General features: G+C 46.5%; 1 protein-coding gene across 1 annotated transcript in view; it reads left to right on the top strand.

Moving 5' to 3' along the window:
* The first annotated feature begins 1,154 nt into the window (after positions 1 to 1,154).
* Positions 1,155 to 25,572, top strand: part of insrb (insulin receptor b) — a 56,322-nt gene continuing 31,904 nt past the window's right edge. Inside the window, exons 1-2 of the mRNA XM_037470642.2 lie at positions 1,155 to 2,721; positions 18,478 to 19,026. Of these exons, the coding sequence (XP_037326539.1) occupies positions 2,628 to 2,721; positions 18,478 to 19,026 (643 nt within the window). The 5' untranslated portion in view covers positions 1,155 to 2,627. The remainder of the gene's footprint in view (positions 2,722 to 18,477; positions 19,027 to 25,572) is intronic.

The following is a 25,572-nucleotide window of genomic DNA, read 5'->3' as shown; positions in this document are numbered from 1 at the left end:
TTCACCGCCTGGCTGTCGGGCCATGACACAGGGGACAGGTTGTTTTGGCCACAAAGCTCTCTGCTCCTATACTGCTTGAAATCTAGCTGAAAATATAAATTCTCTTTGACGGTTTCTGTGCATATGTAAACTACATTAATATTGACACTTGGCCGCTAAGTAAGCAAAAGATTGATGTATAGAGAAGCCTTACGGTATGTTTGCAAATGAATGCATTTGTGCTGTTCAGTCTGTGAATCCGCCCGAAAATTGTGAACCTAAACAACGTCCAGGCTTCAACTCAGCAATCATGCAGGTTAATTTGTTATTTGGTTAAGAAAGACCATCTTTATGGTGTTATTTCTCAACCGAAATACAAAATCCCAATCAAAGAAAATAAGTGACACGTGCCTTACAAAACATCAAATATACTGAATACTAGTTAGAGCTGAGAACTGAGAAGACTGGTGGATGAATGCCAGAAATTAAACTGCAACTATTTTCCTAATTGCTTTTTTTGTTGAAGCTATATAATAGCAATCAAGCTTGAATTTCAGTTTTCTCAAATGACGATTATCTGCTTTTCTTTCCTATAAATGATTTTAACTCAAAATCCTTGGGTTCGGGGCTGTTGTTCTTTTGAAAATCGTTCAGCAAATTATTTGATATTTTTCTGGACATAACAAGTCATTGAGAAAATTATCAAGAGATTAATCCTAATATGTTTTGGCTGCAGGTTCAAACTGGTTATTACTGCAGGACTCACGTGTCTCTGTTATTTTGTCCACAAGCTGCACAAAAGAAAATACTATGAATTGACTAAATCATTGAGATTCAACAACCCACAGTGGGGAGTATTAACAACAATTCAGCACGTGATTTTCCATTTGAACCACGTGGTAAAAGAAAGCTTTATGTTATATGTGTAAATCTTTCTTATGGAATCTATATATATATATATATATATATATATATATATATATATATATATATATATATATATATATAAAGACATACATGATAATTATTATACTCCACAGGGACGTGTGAACCCCTCCTTCCCTCTTCTCCCGACAAAGAGCAGCGGTGTTTTGACGCTAGCAGCCGCGCTGGCTGAGTCCAGATCCGGATCCTGCCGCTTGAGTGCCGCGCGGCTCCGCTCCGGGTTTTCCCGCAGACCACGTGCGGCCCAGCTGAGGTGACTGGCAGGACTTGTTTACTGGTGGAGAGACTCGCAGAAAGAGAGACGGAAAGAGGGGGAACCTGAGGGAGAGCAACCGCTAAAACGGAACGGGAATCCAAGTTTTTTTTTTTAACACTTGCTTCTTCTTTTTTTTTTTTAAAGTCTTTTCACGTTTGTTGACCTACGCGTTTTTTCACTCTCGAGGACGGGACAAGGACGTTAATCAAAGCGCGCGCGTGTGTGTGTTTGTTTTATTTTTTAACTCTCGCCTCGTTTGTTTTGGATTGGCTAGCGTTAGCTAACGTTAGCTCCCCTCCCCTCTCCCTCCACCAGCTAACGTTAATCTGAGAAAAAGAAACGGGCGGCGCGGTGGAGAGTTTTCTCACTTCACGGCAACGTGCAGGTTCAACGTAGCCGTCCCCTCCTCCTCCTCCCCCTTCTCCTCCACCTCCACACCCCACCTACTTTCGTTGTAGATGGGAAAAAAGTAACGTTTAACCGGCAGAGCCTCCCCCCCCTCCCTTCTTCGTTGTTTTTCCTCCCTCCCCGTTCGGTTCGTTTTACGGGTGTCTGCGGGCGAGGTGGTCAGCGGAGGTGAAGGAGTTCAGAGGAAGGTCGTCGCAGGGAAAGGGAGCTGCCTCGCTGCACGTTTTTTCTTTTTTTTGTGTGTTCACCGCACGTAGCTCTGCTCCGAAGGGGTTTCCCGGGATGAGCTCCCGTTTGACTTAAAAGGGTTCCGAGAAGACACCAGCGAAAACAGGGTTGGGTGGTGCTCGAACCTGTGGACTTCAGAGAGAGAGAGAGTCCTTCCGGCTCCCGTTCATACGCGAGATCCACAACTTCAGCTCATCTGGGAGGTTTTTTTTCTTTTGGAGGAAACGGAAGATAAAACTGGAGACACGTTTCGTCCCAATTGTTTTGTTTTCATATTGAAGTGGGTGTATTCCCTCATCGCAGCGGTTTATTACGGGGAGATGAGCCCAGGGCCATTGGTCCTCCTTCGGGGACCTCCAAGCTAGCGTCCCCCCCCCCGACCTCCTCCTCCTGCTCCTCCTCCTCCTCCTGCGTGTGGGATATAAATAATAATAGTAATTTCTGTCTTCGTTAAGCAGAGCACCAACATTAAACAAATGAACGTGGACTGTCGTCTTCACTTATGGAAAATGAAGATCTTTACCCGCACGTGTGTTGCCAGAACCCAAGATCACGTAATTTAGTGGTCTGCATTTCTCTCCAGGGCTCACAGAGCCGACATCACAAAGTCGGCTGGGAAGATTCTCATAAATGTTCAACTCCCCCCGGCTCACGGGGGGCGACGTGGAATCAGTCGGCTAAAGTCGACCTTCATTTTTAGGAATTTGTCCACTGCTTTTTTTTGTATTCCAAACCCCCGTTGAGATCAACTTTTCTCCCTCATCGGAGTGTTTTTATTGAGAGGTGAGCTCAACATCTCTCCCGAGTCAAAATGAGACGGTGGACGCCAAGACTGCGAGCACAAATTGTGTTTTTAATCGTCGGCACCTGCATTATATTCCAGTGTGGACTAATAAACGGAGAAAGTAAGTTACGTTTTTAAAAAAAAGTCTTCATAACAAATGTGCCTGTATCTATGTATGTTTATTATTGTTTTTACTGTTTTCTTGTTTGGCATAAACAAATGTGTTTAGGACATTTTAATGGTTTCCTACTCAAATGGATCCCGTGAGATCTTACACATGTAGAGTCTGATGATTACAGTATCTATGCTGGAAGATAAACTACCATTAAGTAAGACTTTGGTAACATAAACATACCTCTGCTGCTATTCAAATAGGAATGTTGTTTACATTCGTTAACCAAATTAAAGTAAGTTTGTACCTTTTTTAAATCCCCTGTTGGACATTCTACGGCTAATGTCGCTGCGAAAACACTACGATTATTATTACTCTTTATTTCGTCAATTAAGATTTGCAATGCGATCACGAGGCTGTCGCCTTCAATCTTGCGCATGCGCAACGTTGCATGCAGGGTCTAATTAAAGGGCGAGTAATTCCACTCGTTGCGTGCGCGCAGCTGCGCAAAAATACAATTGTCATTTCTCGGTAACATGATCGATTTTAATATCCCCGCGCCTCCCCCCCCCCTCGAAGGTGCACGTCTCAGCGGCATCGTGCGCCAGATTAGTCGCTGGAACCGGGCCGCCGTGGTCCGCTGCGGCGGCTCTAAGCCGGGAGCAGCAGGATCGGCCCTGTGCGCGCAACTAGGCCTTCATGGCGACAGACACGCTTCAGAAACGACGCACGCACGCGCACGCACACACTGCTGCAGCCCGAACGTAAACAAATTAGCCGCCGACGCTAAAGAGGTGTCTTATCTAGGCGGCGGATTAACGCGCGGGGCTCTCGAACAGATCGTGGATCGTGTTTTCTGTGATGCTGTTCATTTGTTATTGTTATCGATGCATTTGTTTTTTTTTAGATCGCAGCGAGTCATGGGAACATTTGCTCTGCCGCACCAGACACGGAGAGCTGGGGGTTAATAATAATAATAATAAACTCGCCACAATAACATCAGTGCAGTGATGCGATATATGCATTTTTATGTGTATTATATAAAGTCGTTTACAGCTGGCAGTGTGTAGAAAAAATAACGACGTGATTAATTAAAGTAGACCGTAGTAAATTCTATTTGTTAAACCAGCTCGAGTAATACAGTGCTGAAACTGAAAACACATCAATTGTAAATACAGAATAGCGCACTGAACTCATTAGATAGCATTTAACCAGGTTTATCAGAGGTTAAACCTTTGACCTATATCTGAGACTTGTGCTCAGTGTTTTTATGTGTTGCACAAGTCCACCAAATGTTTCAGTGCACGTGGGAAGAACGAGAGAGCTATTACACAGACTAAAATTAGGGAACAAGTCAGCGTAATGAAACCATAAATAAACCCCTGTTTGTTTGTTATTTTGAAGTTTTGGGCTGTTCCGACTTTGAGTTGTATCACTTTAAAATGACTCCCAGCGGCACAGGTTGAAAGGGAAACGTTCTGGCTCCTTTACACAGGTCATATATGTAGACAGAGCAGAGGCCCCTGAGAGGGGGTCTTATGAGACCAGGCTTCTCTCCCTCTCGGACCCCTGGCTGTTTCTGGTTACTGATTTACTCAATTCTCTAGGAAGTGACCATATTTGGGAACTCTTGAGTTGTTTACGTCTAAAATACTTAAAATATTTCACTCAGAAGCCACACGCTGCCTGACATCCACCCCCCCCCCCCCCCCCCCTCAGTCATGGGAAAGAGGAAGCCATATTGACATCTAAACCCTGCTGCGGCCGGCTGAATGCTCTCTACAGAGAGTAATAAAGCCGTTTCATACAGCACTGCTGTTTGTTGATTCCTTTTTGATGGGGGGGGGCCTTCAGTTTGCCGTAGTAATCGAGTCGCCTTCTGAGGTAAGTCGTCGCCTCCGTGGTTCAACTTGCACAAAAAAAAAAAAAGTTGTGCAACCGGCTGCCTTGCCCCCCCTCTCGTTCCTCTTGTAAGCACAGCTCTGTTGGAAAAGGGGGCAGTGTGCATGCGTGTTGTTACGCACACGCCTTCCACAGCCTGTGGGCTTTCTCAAATCGCGTAAGTCACACAGACGGCAAAGACCCTAAAGAGTCTCCCAACCCCGACGACGTGAGAGAAACTGTTTGAGCGGTTGTTTTTAACATAAAGAAAATAAAAATCGGGACGACTAAAGATGTGACTTTGCCTGTAGTCCATTTGGATTCTCAGGCTCTCTCCACTGGAGTGCACAGTGGTATTTTCCGACAATGCTGTGGAATGTGTTTGAAGTGGCCCACCATGTAGGTGCCTGTGTGTGTGTGTGTGTGTGTGTGTGTGTGTGAGTGAGCCATGCATTAGAACAGTATGTACCAGACCGCTCAAGAGTGAGCTGCATGCTAGCACTAGCCCCTGAGCCCCTAGTGGCCCCCTTGACCCGCCACACATCAAAGCCATCAAATGGACAAATTGTATGACGCGTGTTTAAAATAAACGAGCATCCGTTGATGTTTGTGGCAAAGGATGTCAGTTTTAGAGAGTAGCAGTCGCTCTCCTCAACCCTATTGATTTATTTAGAGAGACCTCGAAGGGCTTTACTGTGCTGCCACAGTGGCCAGTGAGCACAGAAGAAAAGGGAGTATTTGAAGAATTATTCAATTTCTATGAGTTTATTATAAGTCAGTCAAACCCGCAGTAAAGTCATTTCATGGCTTTTTGTTGCATTTTGAGTTCACGTTGATACTTAAGAATTCACATCATTGAAGAGGTAATGATACATTGCAGGGTCGGAAATGAACTTATTATTATTATTTCTTTTGGTCTGTCACTCAGACATGTTAGCCACCACACGCTAAATGATCAAATTTAATTTCAGATGGTCATTCAGCATGCAATATATTTTGCCCACAAACATCTCACAATATTCAATTTCTTGAACTACACCGTAGCTTCCTCCACACAGTGAAGTACTTTTTTATTACCAGCCGTAGTTGATATTTTTATAAATATATATATATACATACAATTCAAATGATTTGATGATGATTCAAAGAGCTCTCTATAAAGTTTATTTTATATTTCTGTGAAGTGTCATTTGATTGTTTGTACACATTTCACACATACAGTGCATTCCAAATGAGTCCTAACTGGCTGTTGCTGCGTTGTTGTTGTTGTTGTTGTTTACTGTTGTGCCGTCTTGTTCTCGCTAACTGAGCAGCCTTCGCTGGTTGTTCAACAGGCCTCACAAGGAAACGGAGGCTTTCACAATGCCGCTGAACGCCGGTCGGCGTTGTGCGTCTGTGTAGTCCGTGTGCACGCAGCCTGCAGACAATGGGGGTCATGAACTGAGGACTCCGGCAGCTGTGTGCTGCGTTGTTGAGTGTTGGCCCGGACGGCGATATGTAGTGCTAAAGGAAATGAACTGTTGGGAGGCCTTTGCTGAGTGCTTCCTCCTCTGCTCTTCACTTGCCCGTGCATTTTTTCTTTCTTGTCAGATTGTGTGTGTGTGTGTGTGTTCTGCTTGCTGTCTTTTCCAACAACACAACACAACTGGAGGAGGAAAAACAAAACCTCCCCGTTTGACCCCAACAATTCACATTTTTGTCAGTCGTCAAAGAAAAACACACTCTTCTGTGTTTGTTTGTGTGTCCTCATTTGTCAGCTTTTGAACGGTGCTCCAGAACAAAGTTGTTTTAATTTGATAATCAATTTTTCAAAGTCTAAAAGGATCATTTGAATTCAGCTTATTGGAAGTCAGAGACATTAGACTTTTCGTATACAAGCAGACATAGAAAAGTAAGGATGCTTTGACATAATTTAAGACCCTTCACTCAGTTGTTTGTGTTTATTTTGTCCATGCTACACAACTCATAAGCCTTCATGTGTATAGACAAAAAGAAAACTTCAGCCACAGTTTATTCGTTCTTATTCTGGGAACTCTCTCATTCTTGTGTCTGTGTGTAGATTAGCAGATGGCCTCCTCCTTGACTCCCATTCCTACACAGCGCTCAGGCTGTTATTGTAAACATCTTCTCATTGCACAGAAATGTGAGTCGAGGATCACCAACACACACACGCGCACACACACACACACACACGGAGCACCGTTACGCCATGCCGCAACAATCTCATTTGATAGTCCTTGTTGCTGTTTGGATCTGCCCTATTTTAACTGTGGGTGACTTCACGCATTAAAATCCACGTTGAGCTGCCGCTGTAATTTGGAGGATTAGAAAAGGGATCTTTTATTCGGGGGGGGGGGGGGGGGGGGGGCGCTTTTTCCGGCAGGAACAACACCGGCCGACACCATTGTCTTCATTTTGGCTTTGCGTCCTCAGTTGCATTTTTTTTTTCTTCTTCCAACAATCACTTTTTAAAATGTATTCATTTAAACCTGATGGTGTTGACTGTGTGGTAAATTCACTCTGATGAGTAAATTTAAACTTTTTGGTGCTGCGTTTTTTTTTTTTGTGGCCAGCATGCTTTTTATGTCAGCGGATGGCAAGGAACACTTTGGACATTTCAAACAGTGTTTCCACATCTGTCTGCGTTCGTTTGTGGAGGAAGGCTAAATGTTTTTTTTCACAAGGGAATCCGTCTCGGGGCCTCGGGTGGTTTACGGTTTACAAAACCGTCCTGTAATTTTAGGGCAACAGTCGCAGAAGTTAACGTGTCCACCCCTGTCTGTTCGGTCACTGGCATTCTAGCTGTTTCTGACCTCACCGAGGAAAGCTAATACGTATGGACCATTGTTTCCTACAAGGAAATGTGAACAGGCAGCTTCCTGTTTACAGCGTAACGGAGCTGTGGAAAAGATGCTCCTGATGGCTCAATTTTTCATAAGTCTGCACGTACAGTTATTTTGACACCCTTTGAGGTTATCACAAATGTCATTAGTAGGCGTAGGCTTTTTGCCTCCTTCATGTTTCCTTGAGCTTTCTTTCATCATTCCTTTCTCTGCCACTCTATGATTTTTTTCATGTCCCTGAAACATTCTGGCTAACAAAAGTGCACCAGATTTGATGAGTGAATTAAATTAAAGTTATTTGAACCACAACTACTTCCACTTGCTCTCCTTCTTCCTCTGTCCGGGCCGTTTCTCTCCCAGCTGTGTATTTTTCTCTCCCTCCCTCCCTCCCTCCCTCCGTTGCTTTTACGTTCAGGGGTAAGAGGGTTCACTCTCTCATCCACTGATTTGTTTTTCTTTCACACTGCAGATGCGCTCGGTCTGCAGATCTGTCCTCCACACACACACTCACACTCACACTGACACGCCTGCTAATCCTGCTCTGTATGGGGTGGGAAAGCCTCCTCTTTCAAACCTCCTTAAAGGTGTGAACACACTCCATTTGACACCCCCGTTTTGTTTTTAGCTTTCTCCTCTTTTATCAGGCTCCGGCTGAGCCTAAGTGATGCTTAGCATGCACACCTGCACATTGTGAACCCCCCCACCCCTGTGTCACATGGGTCGCTCTGATTGTGTTGTGTTTGTCCGTGTGTCCTTTTATGATCACTCCTGTTTGTATGTGTAATGTGTTCAGTGGAGGTGTGTGTGTGTGGGGGGGGTCTGTTTTTGTCCTGAAGAACTAGCCTGAGTTGGGTTACTATGGTGACTGCACTAGATGTGCTGGTAGGGCAGTGCTCCCTCTTCTTCCTGTATAAACACTAATTCTAGATTCACCGCATTTAACAGTCCTCTATACCTTTTTTAATGTGTGATTACAGGAAGTGGGATCCTTATTCTGTGCGTAGTTTTCTTATGTCTCTCTGTGTTTTTTATGGCTTATTTTCCCTCCTTCGACCCACCCAGCAGTGTCCACTGTAAACAATAACTGCCGAGCGTTTAGTCGCACTACCCACCACAACACCAGAGTGTTTATCTTTGATCCGCGGCAGATGGGGAGGGAGATGGAAGAGACCCGCACCACAGGTCGAGGGTACACAAAGCACCCCCCCTTCTCGATTCCTTCTCATGCCCGCTGCACTGCTGCGTCCACCTTTTTAGAGCCATTTCACACCACCGTAGTCATGAAACCGGATGGGCAGGATTCTGGCCGTGCCCCACGAAACCACTGGCCAAGCAGTAAAGTGTAATCACTTGATTACACAATGTATGCTTGTATGATTTTTATTGTCAACGGTTAATTGTTTATTTTTTATTAGCTGGTTTGTTTCTGCATTTCGGGAGACTTATCTATTGAACGGTGGCTTACCTTGGCAGGGACACATGTAATAACAAACCCGCTGACCGCTCGACACACGCCAGAGTAAATCTCCCCAGCTCATTTTTTTAATTCAAACTGGAATACTGGAGCATTTGGTTCAAATCAGTTGAGCTACTTTGTACTGGGACAATCAACCGCTGATTTTAATACTACAATTCAGTTTTGGAGACACGCTAATTAGAAGTTCCCAAACTGAGATAACGGGTTAATTTATTTGCAGGTTGAAACTATATTGAACAAAACCACGCTTCTTATGTAAAAGCAAACGCTATTGCAAAACATTAAACTTTAAAGCAGTCAGGTCAGACCTAATTCTTGATGTTGTTGGGTGGTAGTTGACACGTCCTTTAGTGTCTGTGTGTGTGTCCATCACGCGCCTTTTTCTTCTTTAACAATGTTTAACCGGCCATTAGGCTTCTTGCTCTTGAAGGAAGTGAAGAAAACCAGCACTTAATGCCAGACTAGAGTGGAGAAAGTGTCCAAGTGTAGCCTCCATCCGGGAGAAGACACGGACGGGACTCGTGCCAAGACAGGAGTGAAACGGGACGGGAGAGATGAAGCGCTTGTGCCTATTTTATGAGCCTGCACCGGGCATTCCTAATTCACTTACAGTTAAAGAGGGCCCATATTGAATCATGCCTTGCTGTTAAATGACAGCGTAATGAATGGAAGTCATTTTACAATACCGCCGTGGCCACAGGCCCTCCCCTCCAGGGACTTGTCTGTCAGAGGCTAGGTAACAGGCAGTGATTTGTCGACCTGGGGGGGGGGGGGGGGGGGGGGGGGCTTTTGAACGTTAACATGGCGTCAGTATGAGGATGTCCTGTACTTGACAACTAACAGAGGAGGGCAGTGCTCTTGAGTGTTTGGGAATCTGCAAAAGGGTTTTTATGAAGAAATCACAGCAGCAGGAGGAGGAGGAGAGGGTGGGGGGGGTGTATCTGTATCTGTTTACAATCTGAAATCCTGCAGCCGAGTGTTCATCGATAAAAGGATGAGAGGACTTTGCTGCCTCATGCAGTGTCTTCCAGGAGTGGACGTAAGGGGGCGGGATTTAACGGTACCCAAAAACTGCAAAATGTCTCCCTGATGCATTAACTGACTTCACAGAGCAGATATGTATGTTGAAATATACCCAAAGTGTACAAATGCATTTCCATATGACCTAAAGTGGCCCTTTTCAAGCTGTGGGAGAAGAGATATGGAAAAGAAGTGTGTGTGTGTGTGTTTCCTGCAGCAGCCACTCAGAGCCGGTGGTCTCACGGTGCAGACAAACGGGCCATTAAACTCACCCGGCCCCTCTGCTTTCCATCCCTCCAGCGTCCTCTCTGCTTTTCCCTCTTTGCCGACTTACTTAGTCAACTCTTGCCTCTGTCTGCTCCTGTACCGCTTTGCTTTTCTCAGGTTTGACCTGTTTTTAAATGTTTCATTCCTTCTTTCTCACACAACCAAACAATTGCATTCTCATTTCAAGGCAGTCGGAGTCCGACTACATCCTCCTCTCTGGGTGTTTCTCGTTGTTTGCATCAAACTTGGGGCCTTCGTTGCCGCCCCCCCCCCCCCCCCCCCGAGTGGGCAGACCTGCAGCAGTCCAAATCAATAGGATTTGCCTCGCTCGGGATGAGCTCACTCGTCCATTCCCCACACAGGGAATACCTCCACTAAACCCCTAAACTGTTTTAGCTGGAGGTAAAAACGACTCAAAAACACACGCTTACCGAAGGGTAGCTTTCACAAATCACTAGCTTCGCAGCCGTTCGCTCAGGCGTCCGGGTCGAAAGCGGGCGGGCTGATTTCTGGGGAGGAACGGAAGCCATTTTTTTTTCTTTTTTTTCGGCACCGCCACCAGGCAGGCGTAGCTCGTCCAGCCTCGTGTGTAGCTATGGTTTGTGGGTCAGAGCGCTGGCGAGGGCCGGGCCCCGCAGCTGCTGCCGCGCGGCTGCCAGTCAAGCAGAGGAGCCGAGCCCCGGCGGCCTCCCTCCCTCTCGGGCCGAGGCTCGCCACACCAGGGCGCCGCTCCGCTCGCTAACGTGGGAAGATGAAAGGGAACGTCAGATGGTTTCTCTATTGCTCACTCGAGTCTATTTCTTCATCAAAGTCCGACCCCCCCCCATTCGATTACCTGCTCTTGTTTTCAAAATCCTCAGTCTGTTTCCAACTGCTTTGAGTATGTCAGGAATGCTACACCCCCCCCCCCCCCCCACACTCACACTCACAACTTGCCTTTTATTTGTTTGGAGCACCACCTGGTTTAGCCGTTTAGTCAGGCGTGGCCAGAATGTTTTAGATTTTTCTTTACTAGGTCTGTGTATTGCCAGCTGTCCGCTAGTTTTCCAGAGGGGGGGGGGACACGACGGCTGCAGACGCTCACGGAGTCAAAGGAGAAAGGCGGCATGTGTACGTGTCATCGAAAAACATGCCGGGTTCCCCACGCATGAGTCGCATCAGCGCTCTGCGTTTTTTCTTCTTCTCAACAGGTTGAAATTGCCCCACGCTGCGCTGCGGAGACGCGAGGGGCGGAGGGAAGGAGAAAGAGAGAGACCTGGAATGAGGAACTGGGCAATAAGGTCAAACCTCAGATACAAAGACAATGAACATCTTATTTGCTTTACAGATGGACTGACGGTTTTAAATTCTTGGCCTTTGTTTGCTGGTTTTGAGTGCGGAGCAGCAACAGTATGCTGGAGATATAGAGTCTTCATTTGAGTTGTCTTGTAAAAAATATGGGCAGATTTATTCTGCTTTCGAGTTTGAATGCGACAACTGAAGAGTCGTCCGGTCTCACATCCAGCTGGCATGGAGACATGTTGCTCTGTGTGCATGCAGTGGGATATTTAGTGTTTGGGTTGGTGGGCGCAGGGCTTCTTTTCCTACACCTACTGGTTTTTTTCCTCCCTCCTCGCAGCCTCGAGTCCAAGGTCAAACCAAGCTCGGTGGATATTGACCATATTGAGTCACTGTTTTTTAAAAACAAGTGACCTCCCTCACTCTTTTTCTTTCCTCTTCCTCATTCTTTCTCTCATTCATTCCGTCTCTTTGTCTCCCTCTGTCTGTACCTTTCCATCCCCTGATACCCGTCCCGTCCTCTCTCCGTTGCCAATGCCGGAAGGTAGATGGAGGGAGGGAGGGAGGGTGGGAGGGTGAGCCAAAGTCACCAGTGTGATCTGATTTAAGCCCCTCTTTTCTTGGCCAACCATCTGACAGCGCAGGTGCCAGCATGTTGCTCTTTTCTCCCCGCTTCAATCTGCCACAGCCTGGCCCGGTGCCACCGCTGTAACGGGACCCAGCGCCGTGTATAAATAGGCTCGGCCAGCTCCCCCTGCCATGCTCCTCAATGGGAAGCTGAGGCAATGGAGGAACAGGTGCTCCAGCCCACACACACACACTCCGGTTCCCTCTCTCTCTCTCCGCTCCGTCTCCCTTCCCGAGCCCCCCCCACACATTTATCTGACTCCCCCGCAAAAGCGCGCGTTTTCGCTACCCCTCATTTTCCCCTGTTATTGTTAAAAGAAGATGTCCTCCTTTTAAACATTTCATGTGTTGTTTAATTTAGTTTAATGGCACGCTGGGATTATTTCCACTCTCCAAACTACTCCCCTCCCCCCCCCCCTCTCCGGCTTTGGCTCCCGCACTGTTATTTTGGTCCTCAACTCTCTTTGTTTTGGAGGTACAAGTTGGTACATGTTAGACAAAATGCCTCTCATGCAATTTCTCAGCATCATTTTTCGCCGTAAAAGCCACAGCTTGGCAGCGGACGCACGCAGGGCTGGCGTTACTTCGCAGGACTTTCCACAGCTATATCAACAAACAAATGCAATTTTTCCACTGCCAGTCCACTTGGCACCGCGGCCCCGCACACACACACACTCTCTCTCGGTCTCTCCTGGGGTTTGTTCGGGCCACTGATCTGTTGACAAATCTATAATCAGCAGATCGCCTCATCGGGGGCGACGTGTGTCCAACCTGGCGGCGAGGGGGAAACTTCTCACAGGTCAGCCGCCCGCTGATTCTCAGGCCGGACAGGTCTGGTTTCCCGCTAAGCTAACGCGCAAAGGCGTCCTCTGCTGCAGCGCGAGGCAGAGGCATTCTCGCCCTCCCCAAGCCGCCAGCTTGATCCACTTTCTCGCTGCCAGCCAGCTACCGTTAGTTGATGCATATTAAATTCTCTGCAGGGAGCGCAACTCTAAAAATAAGAGAAGAATCCGTCTGAAACTGTAGCTCCACTATAGGGGAGGGCCTGCAGCTCGGGGGGTGCTCACTGAATACTGGAGATGGCAGTTTCCGTCGGAGGTAGTCGCCACATCGGTACGGCCTCGGTCGCGCCGGTCATGCTCAAGTAATTCTCCAGCTGTAATTATGAGGGGCTCATTCTGCGAGCTGAGCCCGTTTGATATTTGACAAGCGAAGTGGGGGGGGGGGTAAAGATGGGACTGAGACGCACGGCGACTTGCGGAAAACGACTGGGCGTAATTTAGGAAAAACGAAAACTTGAGATTTAGAGCAGGCTCGTGAGATCTGTGAAAGGAGTAAGAGTCAGAGAGGTTAGACAGATGATCACACTGTTGCAAGCACCCCGTCTCTCATTCCCTGGAGCACCGTTTTGCCCTGTAGTCAAATCTGGATCATCTCCATCAGGCTTTTCTCAGCATACGGCTTCCTCACACTGTGGCTGCAATGGTTTTCATGTTTGTAATATGTTCTACGAGTATTTGGTTGATCGGTTGTATCAGAATGGCCCCCGTAGTCAAAATCTTTTCTGTTTCTGTACGACCTGCCGAGTACACTAAAAGTTCTAGGAACTTATTACTTATGGTAGGACTGAATAGATCATACATAATATATTCTAAATGTTGAGTAGTTGATGGATGATTTTGCACATGTAGCCTGTACTATTATTGCCATGGGTGATTATGCCACAGCATCATAGTTAATGACTGTTACAACATCAGGAATACATAAGGGGAGGTGTTTTATAGGGTCTTATATACTACTACTATGCTAATAAACGGACCCATACCGTACTACTGATTTCAATGTAGACGGTGTCTTTTCCCCACAAAATATGCACTTCCCTCAAATGTTTGCGTGAAATTTTGAAACGGATTCATTTTTGGGGGAATCTCCCACTGAGGACTTAAACTTAACTTACACACCTCGTGCCATCTCCAAGCTTTTCCCCCTGCCGTTTCTGTTTGTCTGACACCCATTTATACCTCCCTCCCTCCCTCTCTCCTCCCCCTCCCTCTCTCCTCCTGCTCTTTCATTCCTGCTGCCAAATTAAGTGTCAAACAGACAGAGGAGGCGGGTGGATGGCCCACATTTCTCCTATAGAGATCCTCAGTGTGGTACAGTACGATTCAGCCTGTGCTCTGTTATGCCATTCTCTGCTTGGATACAGAACTTGCCCCCTCCTCCCCCCCAATCTCCCCTCCACCCACCGGCCCTCCCGCTCATTTGTGTCTGATTGGGTTGTTGTTGTAATTAAGCGCTCCTGTGCAGCCAGTGAGAGCACCAAGCTGTCTGCTCATGGGTGGTCCTCAGTGGGAGGGTGGGCTTCTACTGGGGTCACGGTCATTGTCCACCAACCCCCCACTCACACCATGTCCACTATAGACATCTATTTGTTGTTATTCTGTTTATATGAAGCTCTCAAAATGCAGCTGCAAATAGCGGCTCAACGTTTAGCATTTTGTTTGGCAATCGTCCTCCTGAGAGGACAGAACATGAGAAATTGTGCAGCAGGTGTCTCTCTCCCTCAATGCCCTTTTTTTCTGTTTCATGTTCATCCCCCGTAGATCCCGTGAGAAGCTTGGTTTGTTTAATATTTTGAGTAAATGCTGAAGGCTTAATGTTGCTATTGTGGCCAACAGGTAGCAAACTCTCCCCTCTCGTGTGTGTGTGTGTGTGTGTGTGTGTTTGGGTCACTTGTCATGTAACGGTGGTCCATAGCGGGCCTCCATTCATGCATGTGATCACCAACCGTCCTGTAGGTCCCTTTCGTCGCCCCGCGTTCCTGACTGGGCTCAGGTTACACTTTCATCCCGCTCCCTCCCGTCAGGCCGCTGCCCCCTTTAACCCCGACTGGAAAGCGGGAGGAGATAGTTCATTATTTTAAATACGGCCAACCCCAGACTACGTAACCCTTTCCTCCACTCCTTTCCTCGCCCTCTTTCTCCTCCACTTTTCCTCATCTGCCCCCACTACCCAATAACTCCCTCCCCACACACACACACACACACACACACATACATACACACAACCCCACCCCCCCTCTTCTCCCCCTCTCTCATGTCTATCAGTCAAGACTCCATTTTGCGGAGGGAGCTCCCAGCAGCACCACGTACAGCTTCCCCTCATGGCCCAATAACATTTCTTTATGTCAACAAAGCTTCTCCGGCGCGACACACATTTCCAGTATCATATCTTTCCATTTACCGAGGGGAACCCCCTCCATCTCCCGCCCCCACCCTGTTAAACTGAAAAGGTCATGTTTGTGTCCTCTTGGTGTTTTCTTGAAGATGGTCGCGGGCCGAGGTGACTTGCGACCCCTGGCCCCGCTGCGGTTGCGTAGCGTGGTTTGTTGTGCTGACGGTGCTGTTGCACAATAGGTATCCGGTTAGTTCTGCACGTGGGTGGCCTGTAGGCCCGCTTGATTTGTCCCGGAGATAAGGCGGGAGGGGCCGGGGATAACACTTGCTGACACATGGCAGAGGGAGAGGAGTGTTTTTGTGTTTTTGGTTCCTGATACAGTGTGTGTCTAATAAAGAGGGTGCAGCCAGGGCGGCGTTGCCAGATTGTGTGAATGAGGAGCTGTTGTTTCTAACCCGGCCTTATCAGATGATCAGATTGTCTTATTTTATGAGTTGTTTTTGGCTGCTGGCAGTCGGAAGTGGGTCAAAGTTGAGCCGGCACGTCCACATCCATGTGGGTACTTTCCGATACTCCGTGTAAATGTTTTGTATCCAAACAACTGTCGTCGGTCACTGGAAGTCATTTTGGTACAAGGTGAAGGGCGGACAGTGATGATGTCGTCTGACAATAAATGGATGGATCTGTTGATTCTTATTGACTTTGTGAAAAAAGTACTGTCAGAGTGATATTTGGTCGTATCTTGTAACGCTCTTTGACAATATTATAAGACTCTTTCATTTGGCTGCTATCATATTGCCACAGGCAGCTGTTGTTTATGCAGGCTGGTCCAGTTGTGGGTGAGGTCGTGTTTAGATCTTCCTGACATGTGACACGGTACAAACTCATTCGGTTATCCATGCGGCTGCGTGCTGTATGGGGGTCAAACTGAATGATTAACAGGATGGCTTCACTTGTGTACAAAGTGGAGCAAAGTTAATGGCTTTTGATTGAAAATCTCAACTGAGCCATTTCTTTTAATCCTAGAAGAGCGGAGAGCTGTTATTGACATGCCTGCCTGCGTTTCTTTACTCTTTTTATCGGGTGCCGTCAGAAGCAAATAACACGGTGACAGTCTTAGTATTATGTGTATATTCTCTTTAAATATTATTTTAGATGAAACAAAATAGTCCATTGTGAAGCCTTTTCTAAATGTTACCGTATCACATTCTCGTATAGGTACCTTTTATACCTTAGATCCAATTGAAACCGTAATATCCATGCAAGCATGTTTTTCCTTAGTACAAACAAGTGTCACCTTCTGACCTTCACAGATATCTTAGTTTGACTTTTCACACTCTGACACAGTCCACGGCGGCGTAACTCACCCCTACAGCCAGCATGCGGTCGTAGTAAACAACGCGCTTTTATTTGGCGGTGTAGTGATTTCTTCACTCCTGCCCATCATAAGCAGTTCTTCAAACGCCATTGATGTGCTGCTGGTCAGAGTTTGTACCTCGATTGTTGACATGTTTGTCTCGCTAACCTTTAACAGAATGGGAAGTTAATAGGTAGCTTACACCACTGGGAAATGAGGACACTCGATAACAACTCAATGGAACCAAGTAGTCCACTACAATCAATTTGGACTTTTTTCTGTTTAAAGATGCTGTAGTGCCATTGATTATTTTGTGTGTGTGTGTGTGTGAAGGGGAAGTGAAGGATTCAGCATTATAAATGAGGAATATTAAGAAAGGTGGCGAGCAGAGGAGGTTCACACCACCAACACTCATGGAAAACACCGGAGTGTGATTAGTAGGTATGTGTCTGTATCATTGATTTGAAAGCAGAAGAGCAACTGGAGACCAATAGATTACCCGTGTGATAAGAGGCCCATTTTACCCTCCATGCATAAGCTCAGGCTGCTTTTCAATGCTTTCGCATTTTTTCAAGCGAATTCTGCGTTTTCATGTTGAATATCCTTATGTGCCATTCTTTTCCCGCTCTCAGTATTTGTATTGTGATCAAATAACGGACTGAGCGAACTCTTTGTTTCACGCGGTGGAAACGTTTTTTACGTTCCATTACCGGATTGCATTTAAATGCAATCTTTCCGCATCTTGGTTATTGACCATAGCCATCTGTTTTGGGCCGTAATGGCTCCTCGTGTGGTTGATACGGTACATTCATCCTTACATTTTAAATCGGCCTTGGCTGTCTCCCCCTCTACCATTATGGTTAATGAGTGTGTTCGCTGTGTACGGGTGTGTCGACACCGCAGAATTAATGCAAATGTCTCCCTCATCTTAACAAGCGTCTTGGCGTCAATGTAACGGCAAAGAGAGGTTTTCACTGTTTTTAAACTATGAGGTATTCTATAAAGTCACACGTTATTTGCCTTATAAGTGATATTATATCTTATTAATTGCAGTTAGCAACAACAGCATGTCTTTTCTCTCTGTACATCTCCAAGACTAACTTACTCAGCGTGTGTGTGTGTGTGTGTGTGTGTGTGTGTGTGTGTGCCATTGTTCAGCAGCTAAAGAGTATGAATGAGCAGGGATATGCGTTATAGCTTCCAGGCTTCATTTCGGTTAACCCCTTCGTGTCTGCTTCATTCACATCAGACGGTGCCGTACTGTAATTTCCTCTCTAGAGAAATAAGGCTGGAGCCAATGAGAAGAGAGAGGATGTGTGTGTGTGTGTGTGTGTGTGATAGAGAGAGTGCCTGGGGTCAGTCAGATTGTAGAGGGGACTTCAATGAGCCGGTTTCATGAATGGCTCTGCTCTACTTAACGCGGATCACTTGTGGTTTCATGGCTTTAATGGGAAAGGGAAGGTTGAATTTCATATGTGGGTGTTTTCATACCGTTGGAAAAAAAAAAGCTCCTCTTGCTTTCATTTAAAGATTTAGATTCACAGTCTATGGTTTTGGCCTGTTGTTGAAAGTCAAAGAACGACATGACTCACGGTGCTCATAGTAACCCACTTCCTCTATTACAAAAATCTGTTAATCATACAGTTTTTCCAACTGCAACTAAAAACTCACTATAACAGAAACAATTAGTTCTAGGGAGGTGTTCCTAATAAATAATAATAAGTATTGAGAGGCAGGTCAATGCTCAAGTGTCGTCTTATTAAAACCGTAATAAATTATTATCATTTTAATTGTTTTATAGCCAATAATTGTTTCTCCCTATCGCTTACTCCCCCCAGTCTGCCAGAGTAAGGACATCCGGAACAATGTGACCAACCTCCAGTCGTTGGAGAACTGCACCATCATCGAGGGGCACCTGAAGATTCTGCTCATGTTTAAGACCAAGGCCGAGGACTTCCGGGGCCTCAGCTACCCGAAGCTGCAAGTGGTGACCGACTACATGCTGCTCTTCAGGGTCTACGGCCTCGAGGCCCTCAGCGACCTCTTCCCCAACCTGACGGTGATCCGCGGAAACAACCTCTTCTTCAACTACGCTTTTGTGATTTACGAGATGCTGCAGCTGAAGGAGGTGGGCCTCCACAGCCTCATGAATATCACCCGGGGCGCTGTGAGGATCGAGAAGAACCCAGACCTGTGCTACCTGGCCACCCTGGACTGGTCCAAGATCCTGGACTCAGTGGAGGACAACTTCATCGTGGCTAATAAGAACGACAGGGAGTGTGGAGATGTGTGTCCCGGCACGGCTCAAGGTCAGACCACGTGCCCTCAGAACACCATCAACGGACACTTCCGGGGCCGATGCTGGTCGCAGGACCACTGCCAGAGAAGTAAGTGTATATGTGTCTTTGTGTCCCTTTACCAGGGGGAGAGCTGATCATTAATCTTTGATAAATATTCTGAGAAGTCAGGGGAAAAAGTCGCTCCTTCGAGTTTCCTGCAAACAGGAACTGTAGATAGCTAATTTGGGATGCTTTTAATGGTTCCAATTTGTCCAAATAATGTAAAACAACATAAGAAAACAGGCCTTGGGTTGTAGCCTGAAGCTCCACACACCAACTCTGTGGTACTGTAATTGTTGTTATAGGTGGTGTCAGGTGTTCAAACCAGCCGGTTACTCGCCCAATAGAGGGGGAAAAATAACGTTTATGTAGGAAGTAGTGGAAATATCTCAATATTGACTGACTGGTTTGTGCAGAGATGATAGTGTAGCACCTTTCCGGGATCCATCACGCCGCTCATTGCGAGTGGTCCACTGAGACACTTAATGATAATATGCACTGGGGTTTTTTTTCCCCTCCCAGAAATCAATTGAGACGGACGTTTTCATGGCAAATGGTTTATGTAATGATTATTTCTATGATGCAGAGGGTTGCTCCTGATACCAGCAGTCGGGGAGGGGAGGGGGGGGGGGGTCGTGGATCCCTCTGATTAGCAGTCATTGACTGGAGCGTTGTGGGCAAGTGTTGTGTAATCATGGGCCCGGACCTGCTTTAATGTGTGGAATCACTCTGCTGCGTTGTTGAGTCAGAGAAGTGCAAGGCTCAAAGGTAGGCATTATGGCGTAAAGAAAGGGCGCTCGAGCAGGAGAGCTGATGGACAGGAACAAACAGTAATGCACACTTGTTTGTTAAATATTGGACAGATTTTCTCTCCTTTTTTTGCTCGGCGCTGCAGCCAGCTGCCAGTGTGTCGGCCAGTGAGTCGCTCGGGCTTTGCTCTCCAACCATAAACATAGAGAGAGGCTTCTATTGTGAGACACACAGAGAATGGTTATTATTTTTTTGAAGGCGATTATAGCTTCTGTTGGGTTTTTTGTTGTTGTTTCTTTTCCTCTTCAGCCTCTGTCTGCGACAGCAAGTCAAGCGTTTCAAAGCACCACGGCTGCTTTTGTACTGTAACATATGTGAACAGACTGTCGCAGGCGGCAAATAATGCCGGCTACTATATTTTTTGCCAGGTCTCTCTGTGGGGAAAAGCAATTGTGTGGCTCTCTCCCTGCACATACAAAGACCTCGCGTGATGTTTTGACTTCATCATCTTGTTCAGTTTTCAGGGTGCCTAAATGGTTCGGTTACAACATCCATTTTCAATCCATTTGAAAGCTATTATCAAACCTTCTTTGATGAATGAAAAATACCTGAGAGATCCAAGTCAGCTAAAAGGGGATTTTAGATGACTAAAGTGCAGACGGAGGGTAACACATCTTTAGGAATGAATTTTCAAAACAGCCGTGAGTTTTAAATTAGTTGTGTTTCATTCAGGGGGTGGGGATTTAATTAATAATTAATTACTTAATTAACATTTGATTTTTTTTGCTAAGTTTTATTGAGTGTTATAAGTTTGGTACCTTCAAAGACAAATCTCTTTTCAAACCATTAAAAGAAAAGAAGAAGACGAAGAATGTGAACCTGAAGCTGAAGTCGGGGCCCGGCACCTGAAACAACCTGTTGTACGTGTGCGTTCATGTCTCCTCTGCTTCGGATCGGCATGACGCTGCGCTCTGAGTCACTTGACCGACTCGGCTCGGGTCTGTCGCTCCAGGGGCAACGCAGCGCAATGGCCGTGGGGCGTGGGTGTGCGGCGGCGGGGGTGTGCGGATGTGTGGTACATTTTGTTTAAGTGTTTGCGTGCGCGTTTCTCGTGTGCTCGCCCCCACAGCAGGTCAGAACCACAGGACCATTTGTAAGCTCACGTCTTCAATGCTTCAAGGGTGTTAGTGTAGCCGCACGGAGGACAGTCAAAGTCATTGTTAGCAGTAAGTTGAAACAATTTAATGTGCATGCTGCTATGAAGAAAAATACATGTGGTTGTTTGCCGGTTCTTGTAGTGATATACAATGAAACATGTGCCGGGGGGTGGAAACTATAGACTTCAATGCACACAAGCATGAGGGGCATTAGGTGAGTGGAAACTGGGTTTGTTTTTGTCGTGTTTTTAAAGGGTTTGCGTTGCCTTAGGAAAATTCCTCTGATCCTACACATGCTCATTACAAGCAGGAAAACCACTGTGTGTGTGTGAGTCCGAGTCCAGTTACTTAAGTAACTATTGGCAATCCAAGGCCCGGTACTATTTTACTCCGTTGAATCGAGGATTTGTCAAGTGCATTCAGGCTGCAATTTACCCAGCTTTTACAAGTTGTCACCGTGGCTTTTTTTGCCTGATTGAACGCTGGTGGTTACTTGGTCATTGTCTTTTTAAAAATGTTTTTTTTACATGGGATTAAATCATCATTCTTCAGTCACGGTTTTACTGAATGAGCCTAAATGTGTTTGAGCCGTGACGTCCCACACGCGCCTTTCTGCAGCCGACACGCCGCGTGGTTGTCCCCACGCAAAACCAGCAGCAACTAGAACGGTTCATGGACAAGGCTCTCTCTGCCGGCCTGGCAGACACCAGCCAGCGCTCCGCTTGCACAACGGACCCACACAAAAAGAGAAACGATTGCTCTGTTTGCTGCCATTTGTTTTTAAAGGGCCGAAAAACGCGGAGGGAGAAATTTCAGACCGTCGCAGGCGAGCAGGTCCGACCTCCTTCTGAGCCGGCGCGGAGGAGGGGTCCGGCGGCCCGGCACCCAGGACGGGAATACCATGTTGTCACATGGACGGTTATTTAAAAAAAAAAAAAAAAAAAAAAAGCAAACGAGATTCAGTTAACTTCCAAGTTTTTATTGGCAGCAGAGACTACAGTAGAGAGGTCGAGCAGGAGGAAGAGAGCACGAGGAAGAGAGCGTGAGGAAGAGAGCAAGAGGAAGAGAGCGTGAGGAGAATTGAAAACACAACTTTATGGTGTTTACAGCGCTGTAGGCAATTCTCAGCTACTGGAGCTTCATTTCCATCGAGCTGTAATCCGTGAGCGGTGATAAACCTGTTAGGCAGTTTATGAAACCATTAAAAAAAAAAGCCCGTTGAACACATGTTCAGAAGACTTTATGGAAGTTGTTTTGTTCTTCTTAAAACGATGCTCGCATGCCCACGTTAATGTTGAAGAAGCTATTGGATGCTTTGGCAGCCAACATCAAGTGTGTGTCTTTGTTCCGGTAGTTGTGTGTGTGTGTGTGTGGGGGGGGGGTTATTTGTGTCCCGGCAACAGATCTACATAAAAATCCAAAAGGAGAAGTGTGTCGAAACACAAAGAGATTTTGTATTTAAAAGATTTGAAAGACTTGAGGGACTGGAATACACCCGATCATAAAACCAGAAGGAATCATTTGAACACTTTGGTTATGTTTAGTACAGATTACAGTGTGGATTCCCCCTGCTCTCAGTCTTTATGGTTAGCTAATCGAAATGTTTCTTGGCTGTACCTTCATAACTAACCGACCACTTTGACACTCATATCCATCTTCTGTTTGAACAACTAAACCAATAACTAAATTCCCAAATGTGAACCTGTTGTATTTTTTATCTATTCATTTTTCACTACGCAGTTAATGTCACCGGTGACGTTTCTATCAGTTCTAATTCTCGTACCAGCATAAGAAACTGGACCGTGGATGAGATGAAGAGCCGTGAGGGAGAAGAGAAGGGGTCGGCCGAAGCAAAAATAAACAGAGCAAAACAAACAAGTCCGATTTCAAGTGTGGCTTCCAGGTACAGACACAGACGCACACTCAAAACACCACTCACACACTCACACACACACACACACACACTCACTTTTGCCAGAGTGGCAAGTGGCCGAGCTGGAGGAGGCTAAGAGAGAAACAAGTATTAAGGATGGAGGCGCCAGGTGAAGCGTGCCGCTGGCCAGCGCCCACAACCAAACAGAAACACTCAGCCGGGCCTCGCCTCCTGCTGACTGTCTCCACACGGACTCTCCTTTGCTCTCTCTCTCTCTCTCTCACTGGAATTAACTCCACTGCCTGGAATTTGAATGCTTGTCCTTACAGTTAGGAGGACAGCTTACTGCCACACTTATGGGAGCGTATGGTACGGGGTATTTCTTTACCACGTGGCATTTTCGAGGACATGTAGCGAGGGGCACGGAGACCGTCGGGAACAGGTGACATCAGCGTTTCGGTCGAGGCTATATCGTTATATCGTTTTTTTCTGCACATTTCAGTAGTACATAGTAAAGTAATACATCGAAACACGTTCCTTCTGTTCATTAACGAGAGAAGGCACTTGATTGACAGTGTTCCAATATCATCCTGTGTTCTTGGTCCTGAGTAAAGTGAATTCTCAGTAATGTGTTCCTGAAAGGTTTAAACACAGAATAGAGATGTGGGATCTCTCATCTTTCTCTCATTTATTCCTATAGACACAGGCAAGCTCCTCCTTGATGCTGTCAATTGTGATAGCTTCACCGTGGTGGCTCGCCTTGGAGCAACACACACACACACACACACACACACACGCACACAGACACACGCAAATGCTCACTCGCCTGTGTTTGAATTACCACTGGCCTCTAATAAGGTACAAGGAGTGAGAGGGGAGAGGCCGACACGGAAAGAGAGGGAAGGAGAGGAGGGAAGGAAGCATGGAAACGGACAGATGGAGAGGGAGAGTTAGTAATTGTGCTCTTGTGTTTTCCTTCCTGGCAGCATGCATCCTTGTTAACAAATCCAAATTAACTTTGATAAGCTGGCATCAGCTGTAGCCGTGCATGTGTGTGTATGCGTGTGTGTGTGTGTGTGTGCGCATTTCCCTCCACCCGCTCCATTTGTGCAGCGGGTGCAGTGATAGTCGAGTGCCCCGGGGGATCTGGAAAAGTCTCTCTCCTCCCCCGCCAGCTCATCAGCTCATCAATGGTCGGGTACTCCCACATTCTGCTACACACACAGTAACGGTACACTTTCAGATAGTAACGTGCAAAACAAATGCACGCAGTGGCCAAGTGGAGCATACACACTTGTGAAGCATGCGCACAGCGCTGCCCGATGTTCTAATGGGGGTCTGGCTCCGTGTAAGTTGCCTGTGAGTGGAGCGGGGATGGAGGCTTCTGAGGAAACCACCATGCAGGGACCAGAGCAGTATCCAGGAGGAGAAGGTCGTTCCTTAACTCATGTAACTTATTCTTTTGCATTTTTTACCTTCCCTTGACTTCCCTTGTTGTGGGATGTTGAGATGGAGGCTGATATTCCTTCCTGCTGAGGATGATGGTCTGACTCCCGCTGTGCGGCTCTGTGTGTGTGTGTGTGTGTGTGTGTGTGTGTGTGTGTGTGTGTGTGTGTGTGTGTGTGAGTGAGAGCCGCAGAGGAAGGCGTGCTGACAGGCGAGCAGTTGTTGCAGAACCGAGTTGTCTGAAAGCACTTCCTCATTACTTCCTGCCTTTGTCCAAAACACTTCCTACTGCCGAGCGGTACAACTGTGCCCTATGGAGGGGGGGGGGGGCATGAGAGGTGTTGTGGGGAGAGCGAGAGGAACGAAGGATCACACCGCTGCTGATCCTTAACCCGTAAAAGAAATGCCAAGCTCTGACTGGGCTACAAATGTTTTATTTTTTGCCTCCAGCAAACAGAAAACTCCAGGTTGTAAATCAGCTTGTCAGAAATTAGAAGACAGCCAGCCGAGACGGGAGGATGGCGTTAGTTGTTTGTGTGTGAGTGAGGAAAATAACACAACCCGCCCTGTCCTCAAGGGTCGGGGATTGCTTTTAAGATCGGATGACATCAACACCACATACACCTGATAGTGAAGACACAGTCTGACCAACAGTAGCACTAGATCCTGGCATATTATGTACTCAAACCCGCCCGTTACCTGCCACAAGATAATAGTTGTGAATAATGTAGCACTGAGACATGAAACATTAACATTAGGCCTAAAATATACATTTTGAAACTTTTATGGGTAAAGAAAATAATCAAAAGTGTTTAATATTGCGTTCATCAAAACAGTCATTCCATAAACGCATAATCCGCCCTGAGTGAAGAGCTGTTGAAGTGCAGGATTCATCATACACTCATCGGAGCAAGGAGGTGCTTCTTCAGAAGGAAGAGGCGCAGCACCGTCTCTCCCCACAGCTACCAGTATGTGACGTATGTCTCAACATTTGAATTTCTCAGGAATTTCTCAAGAATCACTTTCCCACAAGTTGGGAGTGTATCGACGTTGGTGCTTGTGACACCTAACAAATGGAAATGATTAGTTTGTTTTCTTTATTGAAAACACGCGTGCACTAAAAGCCGCTCTCAGAAGTCGCAGCTGGAAATCTGCTGCTGTTTTTCGCTGCATTGAACTTGTTAATCCTCGTATGACCTCCTCACCCTTCTTGCTGTTTTTCCAAACCAAACCCTCTCCACGTAGTTCTGTAAAAAAAAATATAAAAAAAACCCAGCTCACTTGGCTGAATGTCACGTCCTTGGCTTCCAATAAACATATCGTTTCCTTGAACCATTGAACAGGTTTTTCAAAGAAAAAGAAACGTCA

This window comes from Pungitius pungitius, chromosome 7 (assembly GCF_949316345.1).
Source record: "Pungitius pungitius chromosome 7, fPunPun2.1, whole genome shotgun sequence".
Classification (NCBI taxonomy): Eukaryota; Metazoa; Chordata; class Actinopteri; order Perciformes; family Gasterosteidae; genus Pungitius; species Pungitius pungitius.
The sequence above is the reverse complement of the archived record's forward strand: the minus strand, read 5'-3'. Positions and strand labels throughout refer to the sequence as shown.